The sequence below is a fragment of the Trichoplax adhaerens genome, genomic scaffold (assembly GCF_000150275.1).
Source record: "Trichoplax adhaerens TRIADscaffold_2 genomic scaffold, whole genome shotgun sequence".
In the NCBI taxonomy this organism is placed as follows: Eukaryota; Metazoa; Placozoa; class Uniplacotomia; order Trichoplacea; family Trichoplacidae; genus Trichoplax; species Trichoplax adhaerens.
Window position 1 is genome coordinate 3,298,174 of NW_002060944.1, and position 10,633 is coordinate 3,308,806.

The window sequence follows — 10,633 nt, forward strand, 5'->3', positions numbered from 1 at the left end:
GATTGATTAACCAAATAACTCAAAATTACAAACAATAGCAAGCAATGCTAATAATAGATACTGGATATAATTATGTATAATTAATCGAATAGAACCCGCATAAAATTCTATAACAATCCTTATTATTAAAGGCAAATAATATGCAAATGAATACACAACAGTATACCAACCTATTGATAAAGTTAGAACTAAACTTAATTGCATGTTGTAATAACTCCGCTGTTATAAGTGAGCATACCAAGGTTAAATCATAGCTTACAAGCGTCTCACTAGATTTTTTAACTCAAAAAAATGATAAATTGCATTCTTCTACATTGATCGCGATCGTATCACCGAAAACAGATTCAAATTTTTAAAATCTTATACCACTACTCTACTAATTATGATGGCCTTCTATTTATATACTTCACGATAACCGACCAGGATCGTACATTATAAATAATTTAATGCTGCAAGCAATACAAGGTTATATTGTTGTAACATAATTATTCTCGCAATGTTCACTTTATTTCAGTGCATTAACTATTTATCAATCGTAAAACCGATAACTCTGTATAAATTTTCTTGAAATTTTTCACCAAATCTAAACCAGTATAGATAGTAATATAATGCAATAGCGATATTTACAATGAATTTAACCTTTCAATAACGCTGTACATATTTCTAAAAGTATTTAGAACAATTTAAATTGTATTCATACAAAAAAGTATTGTAAAATGAAATAAAAAAAGGATACTATTACTCTATTATTAACAAATATGCTGTATAGAAGTAATCAATAACACGAAAAAATTTTCCTAAATATTATTACAAGCTTCCGTTATAAATTTAAACTTATGAGACAAATTCACTTTTTAAACAACGTTCAAACTAATTCTAACACCTAAAAATCAAGCAGAGTTTTAAAAAAATATATTTCATTAGCACACCATTAGAAATTCATTATGGGCTAACAATGAGATTCATATTATCGTAGGCGTTGTAATGATTATGAAACATCAATACAGGATAGAAATCCGGAATTACCTTTATGGTTCCTTGACTATTTGCTGCTACCAGCACATTAGCTCCCTACATGATAAGACGTGCATTAATTATGTTTATTAAAAAATGAATTACGGACAATAAATATATTAAACAAGAGTCCAATTTATTCGAACAAAAACCATTATAAGTACTATGTCTTCTTACTAACCCTTTTCCAACAAACAGCACTGACAAATTCATTACTGTCATCGTCTCTCGAATCTTTATCCTAAGCCATATCAAAAATAGCATCCATGAAGGTAACAGAATTACGTTTTGCGACATAAAATTACAATTTTAATGCGATACAACTTACAAAAATACTGCGTACAACATCAAATTTGAAAGATAATAACTGCTTTGAAAGCCCCTTATAATATAGGTACAAGGAATTGTTCTCACTGCCTATCTCACGAAGGAATTGATTAAATTAATTTACTTCTATTGCAATCTCCACGCAAACGGCATATGATATGAACGAGTAGATTCTATAATACCACAATTTTGTTCATAATAAATTTACCGCAAGCTATATAGTCTCCATCTGTGGCCAGGCCAACAAAATTCTTTTCGTTACTATGACCCCTAAATGTTCTAGTGCAGTATGGTACATTCAAATCCCAAAGCTTTAGCTGGCTATCGGTAGAACTAACAATCAGAAAATGGTAGTCATACTTGTCAGTTTAGAGCATTCTTGTTATAATATTAATACGAAAGTAGTATATTAACCGTTGGGACAAAATATAATTTTGGACCTCATTTAACTTACGCTGATACAATTTCATTTTCGTTAACAAAGTTGGTATAAGACACAGCCTTGCGATGGCCTTTAAAATCCGCAAGAGATTTACTAGTATTTCGCAGATCGTAATAATGGACGCAGTGATCTGTGCAATAGATATAACAATAAAATTAATCGGTAACCAAATCATATAAACTCTAATCTAAACAGACTTTAGAAACTGTCTTACCGGCTGAACCAAATGCCAAATGGTAACGGCTAACAGGACTGAACTTGACACAACAAACATTCGCCTTGGCTTCAAGAGATGCTATTGAATGCTCTAAATTGGTCGACCACAACTTCACTGTTGCATATATTAATATAATAGTGAACATGAGAAGATAATACTTAGCCTGATTTACTAGCTCAAAGAACAAATTGATTTTAATTTTAAATTCGGTATAAAATCATTAAAAAGTGTACCACTCTGTATTTTGGCTAATGACGGTGAACCTATATAGACTTTACCTTTAGCGTCATCAGAACCAGAAGCAAACAACTTAGGATCAACTTTATTAAAATCAACACACCAACATCTTTTTTCATGCTCCTAAAATTAACAGAATCAATGCATGCATTACGTACGTTGCAGTCTGTGCATAGCTCACTGTAACTATCTAGTCTAACAAAACAATTACTTCAATAACATAAGGAGTCATCAGGCCTTAAATTAACCGGAGTAAAAAGTATAACTAAAAAACCATACCTGATAGCATCTAGTTTTAACTCCGTTAAACGCATCCCATAAAGCAACAGTACCTTCGTAATCGCTGCTGGCTAGAACTTCCTTGTGATATGCACTCCAACTAATGCAACTAAATAGTAATCATATTACCAAAATTTTTCTTTAAGGAAGCATGTTTATGGGTCGATCCACTGTATTCCTAATTCAGTACATACTAACCTAATTTTCGAGCTACACGTCATTTCTGTGACAGGATAGTGAATATCAACAGCGTCTCTGATAATGCTACTATATTCAAAAATCTGAGTACAACGTATAGACACGTACTTAATAGCTGATAAGGAACAATAAATCAATTTACAGCAGTGTTACTAATGCAAGATTCTCAAAAACTCTCGTACCTTAATTTTTTTCGTTACACCGGCTATAGCAAAATAATCACAATCCCTATCAAATTCAATGCTGCAAAACAACATTATTGAATTACGTTAGTAATCACGCTGAAATAAAATTTAAGATCTTATTATTCACTAATTAAATAGTATCAATATTCCATAAAAGAAATTTCTCAACAACAAATAGTGTCAATAAAAATCTTATACCTAGATACTATGCTTGAATGATTATATAGATCGCCATAATTTAACGTAGCTAATGCTCTAAAACGATCAAACTTTGTAAATTTGGATAAATGTTCCATGAATAATTCCAAACTATCATCTTTAGAGCCAGCTCCTATAAATTTTTCGATAATGATATAATAGACATTAATAAACAATTTTTCCATTATAAATTTAATAAATAAAAGCTGCACCTGATTGCTTAATGGAAAAATAACAATCTTCCAAATCTTCATAATGAATACTTAAACGTTTTCTTCTTTCACTGATACTATGACTTACTAAATATTTGGGATTAACCTAAGATAATAAAAGTACGCAAATTACTAGCAAAAAATTCAAAACTGAACATCATCGCTAAGACAGTTTCATATATTAGCCTAAAGTTGATTACATACATATTTGCTGCCATTAAATCCATCTTGTCTTTGCAAAGGTAAATCTGTTTCTTCCCTAAGATTTTAAAAAATAGTTTTATAATACCCTCTATCTACAATCTTAGAATAATTTTAAAATAGAAAGGTTTATAAAAATATAACTTTACCTAAATTCAATATTTACACTTGTACTAGCACCTGCATTTACAGTTGAATTTAAATTATTGCTAGTCGCTGCAACTCCAACGTTACCATTGAAAGCAGGAGAGGTTGAAGCGGTCGGAAATTGGACAAGATTCTCCTAGAAGAATAGAAAATGATTAACTATTCTAGATATCAGGAATGCTATATTTAATACATGTGCTAACCTCCACTACTTTTAAATCATTCGATAGTAAATCCAGCTTTGTTTTTAAATCATTTAGTTGCTACAATACAAGAAAGGCAACAACAGATATTAATAACTACAAACTCAAATTTAGAACGACTTGATTCGAATAAATGCAATGACAGATACCTCTTCCTTATTTTTCCTCGATTGTAATAGAAACTCCTTCAGCAATTGTAGGCGATTGCTTTTACTGTTCTAATTATTAACAGTACAAGAGCAATTACTAGAGGACTATCAGCAATATATTTACCACGGAACTAACATAGCAATGGCAAAGATTTCATCCATAACAAACATCCTATATAACTAAGACCATACATGCTTTCCATAGTGCACTTACCAATTCCAGTTGTTGTTTCTTTTCCGATAATGATTCCAGTAGGTAATTAATATCTACGAACAATTACGAGTAAAAAATCAACAGATTTGTACGTCATAATGCCTTACGCATAGAATGATATTTTTGTAGTAATTGAAATACTTCTTTACCAGATAAAACCATATCATCGTTGGATTTACTTGAGAGGATGTCCGCAACATCTAAGCGATTACCCTTTAATATTTATACAATGACGTGTTAGATCAACAAATGCCAAGTTCAAAATATCAGATCTTAATTTTATTACTGAAAGTTAATTTTATTGATGTGTTATCATTAATTAAGTGTACATCGTAGTTTAACATTTGCAAGGCAAAACCTACATATCAATTCCTTTACGACAGGTTATCATTACTTTCTAGTAAAAGAGAATACGTTAAACACGAATAATATTGGCGGCTTTACTTACTGACGATTCACACTTGTTGGCAACATCTAACCTTCTCTTATGTTTAATAATCAATTCATTTACTATGTACAAAAAAAACAAGTTTAACCACTTGCATCTAAAATACTAAAATTCTATAGAAAATCGTATAAGGATGTATCGGATAATATAAACTTAAGATTTTTACACAATACAAAAATTCATAATAAGGCATACACCCCGGTTAGATATATGATATATCATTTAATATCCTCGTAAATTTAGTAGCATTTTATTGTTAAGCCCAATTTAATTTTATCAATTTGATCCTCCTACAGTATATTCATCAACAGCCAACTTGATTGTTAATTAATTTTAATAGATAAATTCCATACTACTTACATGTTATATTTGGAAAAATAGGATCCACTTTATCAGTGATTTGAAAGTTGCATTTCGGACATTTACTATTTTCATCTAAACTTCTTCGAATACACTCGTAGCTAATTTAATGAAGTAGTATGGTGAATTATATGCAATAATTACAACTATGTCAAGCATTAAAATCTTTCAAAAGTGAATTCCTGTTTTATCATTACGAAATAAGGTTCCTAGCTACCACTTTGAATAAAAGTATATTGCATAATAGTATGGCAACGAAATTACTAACTGTCAGTAAGAATGTCTTAAAGTCTTAAGCCTTGCAGTGAGCATACGCTGTCCGTAATTTGACAGAGCAGGTTAATAATGAAGGTGAGTAGTACGTAGTAGTAATATTGCAAATAGTTTATAGGGTTACAATAAAAATTATACTTTAATGTCAATTCAAGATAAGAAATTACTGGCAATACCAAAAGCTATGGCCACATTTTGTCATGTAAGCTTCTTCGATGACACCAAAACATATAGGACTATTCATAGATAATAAGAAATAAGAAATTAGCGACTTAGAGGGAAAATTTAACACCGTCACTAATAAAATTAGTCGGGACTGTCTTTTACCGCAATCAACTGCACACAGGATATAGATAGAACAATAAAACGAAATACCTTTAAAATGACTACGTTTACGAATAGTTCGTAAATTATAGTATCTGATCTGTACCTTATTTACCATTAGTGATACTATTCGATTTCAAACATGTTCAAGTGATGAACTAATCACAAACAATAGCTAAATTAGACATTATAGTATTATGTCAGGTTCTCAATATCGACAGTAAAATACATTCCAGTTAGAATCAGTTCAAAATGATATTGCTTTGACAGTAATCAATAACCCAAATTTACTAACGTGATGATTGCTATCATCTACGCGTTGACTAGTATAACCTTTCAAAATATAAATTTACGCTCTTAATATTCATCGTTTCCTGATGCATACGTTTATAAATAAACTAACGGTATATCATGATCGGTTTCTCGTCATCAAGAATACGGTAGTAATGTCATGAAATGTGTTTAGGGCGCATCATGAGTATTTTAACACATATCATGATATCATTTTAAATCAGGTCGTAAATTGACAATAGTTACCAGATATAGTCGTTATTCCGATCGTTATACGTATCCGAAATTCCATCATCAATTGGAGTTAAAGGACGTTTACGATTTAACCGGCGACTATTCCCATTACCGTTGTTACCATTGCTATTTCTTGCACCCAGTGAAGTTGCCATGTCCCGGTTAACTGGTTAGGAGCGGATAGAATGGCTCAGGCTGGCCGCTATTTGATTGCTTATTGAATAATGCCAATAAAGTAAGTAACAGTATCCAACCTAGTGAGCAAAATAATACGTTTTACGTCGAATTCATTCTTAATAGTACAGTACATACGCATACAGTATAATGAACAACATTATTTTATTTTCTAAGTAATATGTATCATTGTTTACAGGCCAGTGCACATGTTTGTAATGTGATGTAAAAATATACTTATAATGTAGTTCTATATCCAATCCCAAAATAATCAAAATAATGATAACAGGCAAAATATTATTTTATCGAAAGCGTAAGGAAAATTTAAAGCTCAAACTAAATCAGCCTACTCTTACGTTTATGTAATCGTATGTGGCTGCTTAACTAAGATACGAGTATGATGAATGACAAGTGCACCATTAACAATATCATTCGCCTCTTACACAGAGTTGCTCTGAACAGCAAGTGGAAACTATTGCATGATCGCGACAGCAATCGATGGATGAAACTAACACAAATTCAATGGTTCAGCAAGAAGGATACAATGTTACCTACCAATACGACAGCGATGGAAGGATTCAATTCCGATCGATGACGTTCCAAAGGACAAGTTCAAAAAATGTAAGGCAGTGCTGCGGGTGGTAATTCACAATTTAATTTGTGCAATTTTTATCTAGTAAATTTTACCCAAATTGGACAATATCTTTATTTAACCTTGTCGTCGATCAATCCTCAACAGCTAATTAATTAATGTGTGTTGTTTTTATTTTGTATTTGGCACTGTCACCATCACATACTATGACGAAATGAAGCAATTGCATCCATATTGGCGGACAAGTGGAATATATTCAAGATTATATTATCCAATTTTCGAATCGACGTTAACTTTTAAATTGGATGAATGTAATTCTTAGATAACGATGACTGGAAGCAATCGATCATCTGGTATAGAGAAGAAATGAGGGAGCCCAAAACGAGCAATTATCAACCAGAGATGGATGATACCATGGATAATTTGCCGGTAATCTCGCAGATCTATCCTGGTGATCGCTGGATGAAGATCCTTTCTGGAAAGTTGGAACACTTGAACAGTTGCAATTACGGTAGCCAGTGCTTGCTGCAAAACAAGTAAATAAAGACACTTACTTAAATGACGCTACTGCGCAGTGTCATGAGTATGCTCAATAGTGGTATGGTTGTTACAGTCGGGCGCCAAGTACTGTACACTGTAGAGTATTCGTTTTTGACGTGTGATGGCTGACGCTAATGCTCGGGTGACACAGTAGTGAGTGTAGCGCTGTCTGAGTGACGATGACACTTTTGCCCCTAGAGATGCACAATACAGTCATACGGTACTAGGCTTTATTATCGACGACTGGCTTTCTTCTGGTACTCTACGACTTTATCTTACAATACGGGTCTTCACGTGGTGTATCAAGCATTCTCGTCACAATGGTTCACTCTAAATACCAACGTCAGATTCGTCAGAGTCACCCCACAGAAAACGATACAACTGCACATCATCATCACCCACCATCAAGCCCAGCGTTGTTCACAATTCAATGTTGAATGTTATGTTAAAATGGCCTAATCAAAATGTACAGAATTGCTAAATCCACCTAATGTATATTTATAATATACTGACATACTGTACATTATTGTGTGTTATAACATGGACCTCGGCAGGTTTATGATTGCACTGTGAAGAAAAAGAGGAAACATTTCCATTCACTTTAGCTGCACAACCTTATGAATTGAGCGAGAGGCGAGCTTAGCCAAGATATACCCTTGTATGCTGTACAATTAATTAATTATTTAAAAGGTTTCCATCCTTTTAAGCTAACAGTAAAATACAGTCGCTATGATAACATGTTCTCAGAGTCTACAGTATGGTATCTACACTTACGAGCTAGTTGTACGGAATTGCAATATTCATGAATTAATTATACAGTAGTAAGATTGCTTAAGATAACATCAATGGCGATGAATGAAACTGTAACGAAATACTACGTTGCCAATTGAGAAGAAAGCTATAAGTATAAACCAGCGGTAGGACTCAGTGTCAAAAATAATGCGAAACTCCTAATTTTGCAACATGGTGCAGAGTGACTTTCCGAAATGTTCATCAATCTTTCAAATTGAAATATTCTCAGCTCGAGTTGATACCTACTGCACTGCAGCTACTCAACGTTAATTCCACTTCTGCATGAAAAGTTCCCTATGCTATACCATCTACTATACCCTAAGCTACAAAGTAAACATTTAATGCTGTAATAATGGGCTTTGACTACCATGTCTATCCTTGTCTAATATCGAAACGTAGCATTACAACCACATGGCAAGCACAATGATATAAAGCTTTTTAAAACTTTTGAATCTACTCCTTTACTCCATCTACTATACTACGCGTTTTGAGCTTTCAATTTCAGTCGTACAATACCAACGTAAAATAGATCATGTAGAAATACCTATCTTACCAGTTATACATGTAACACTATAACACTGAACATTCCATACCTCAGAAATCATTAAGTTAATCAACTTATTTTTAGCCTATCGGTAACAATGATACGATATTCTTACATCTCAACAAACTGTAATACGTGCTGTATATTCAATGATAACTCAGCGAATTCAAACCCTAGAATATTCCATTTTATTTCCTTGCCATACGTGGGCATATCCTACTCGGTGATATACACGTAAATACTGTACAATCTCCTTAAAATGCAATCGATCAATGTAACACAAGGAAATATATATTCAAATAATAATATAATAATAAATTAAAAATTTAGGGCACGCTGAATCGACTACCAGAAAGTAGCGTTTATGTTTATCACTTCATAACACCCAAATTGCGTTCTTTAATATAGAAATTTCTGTACTTCTATTTTTCACGATATGAAATTACATTTGTCCAAGACATGAAACTCGAATCAAATTACGATTATTAACTTACTCTGTACGGCGTAGATTACTTAGACAAATGTCTTGGTACATCAGCAATTAATAATGCAACTTGGTAGTTGTAAACTTATCATAATAGTGCTTATATCAGCCTGTAATAATTTTTGCTAAATTAATAAAAACCGCCACCTCAAAGCTATCAGCATCCTTTATTAATCACGTAATGCTACAGTATCCTCGTTCCTTTAGCGAACTCATTTACTTGTTTGAAAGAAACCAATCATAAAATCTTGTTCCGATGTTTCACTTGCGTTGTATTGAAAGAAATTACATGTATAGTCCCATAAAATTGCAAAATAGTTAATAATTGTCCAGAAAAAGCTACGAATTAGTGCAGTATAGAACCAACTGAGAACAGAGAGGAAAATTTGACGAAAAAATGGAACTACAGCAATGACAACAGTTGAAATAACTGTAATAAATATCTTTTGCATTAATCGATTTCTTTGGGCTATGGCTTCCTTTATTTTTACCAGGTGTTCAATTCTTTCAAACTTTTCCGTGCACTCTCGTAGCTGCTCCTTGATATCATCAAATTTTGTATTCAACCGGCACATATCATCAATAAATTTGTCACTTGAGGTCAGTTCTTCCAATATTTCGGTTTCTGCTTCGTTTAATTCGCCTTCCATGATAAATTTTTAAGCTTTCTTATCTCTACCTTTGGATTATAAAAATTATGAAGAGACTTAGCTTTTAAATTATAAAATGGCATAAAAATTCCCAATCCAAAAATCCTAGTTATTAATTAAGTAAGCTATTATTCAATCATTCCTTAAAGGGTTAAGGCGAAAATATTATCCTATATATAGAAAATAATTAAACATTTTAATGATCGCCTACAAGATCAAAAGTTTGCGCTCATTTGTGCCATGACCGTACGAATATTTGAAACAGGGATTATATTGCTTATACCTACAGTAAGCAATCAATTATTTCCTATCAAGTTTATTCATATATACATATAGTAACTATTATAAAAATGTATTATAAGCGTAAATACGGTACATTTAAGTCTGCTCTGCACGATACGAAAACACACTAAAACATTAACACTGTGCGAAAGCCATGTACAAGTGCTAGTGATCAGCACGATATTACTCTCTACACTAGTACAATACTACGTCCAATATAAACGGAATAATGTGAGATATTTATCCATCCTGTGGAGATATACATGTCATAACTGTAAGTAAGTTTAGTTCAATATAGTAGTATGGTAAACTTCAGTCTAAACATTATCAAAAACTACTAGTAAATGTTAATAGTTTTCGAATTTCTAGGATCTTTAAATTTCTTCTAATGCGATTGATTAGTTATTGAATTAGTATCATTT

The 10,633-nt window shown here is 32.3% G+C and overlaps 2 protein-coding genes across 2 annotated transcripts; both read right to left on the minus strand.

Moving 5' to 3' along the window:
- Positions 1-942: 942 nt before the first annotated feature.
- On the minus strand, positions 943-6,308 carry TRIADDRAFT_21397 (uncharacterized protein; the record flags this gene model as incomplete). Its single annotated transcript, XM_002109855.1, has 22 exons — positions 943-1,067; positions 1,192-1,255; positions 1,343-1,431; positions 1,550-1,674; positions 1,796-1,913; positions 1,998-2,114; positions 2,279-2,360; positions 2,517-2,625; positions 2,715-2,797; positions 2,897-2,957; positions 3,098-3,227; positions 3,310-3,415; positions 3,514-3,536; positions 3,685-3,793; positions 3,861-3,920; positions 4,010-4,078; positions 4,224-4,276; positions 4,373-4,436; positions 4,645-4,733; positions 5,032-5,132; positions 5,481-5,540; positions 6,166-6,308. 22 exons carry the CDS (start codon positions 6,306-6,308, stop codon positions 943-945), a joined length of 1,980 nt encoding a protein of 659 aa, XP_002109891.1.
- Positions 6,309-9,491: 3,183 nt separating this feature from the next.
- Positions 9,492-9,929, minus strand: TRIADDRAFT_53257 (uncharacterized protein; the record flags this gene model as incomplete). The annotated part of the gene is made up of 1 exon (XM_002109856.1): positions 9,492-9,929. One exon carries the CDS (start codon positions 9,927-9,929, stop codon positions 9,492-9,494), a length of 438 nt encoding a protein of 145 aa, XP_002109892.1.
- Positions 9,930-10,633: the final 704 nt, after the last annotated feature.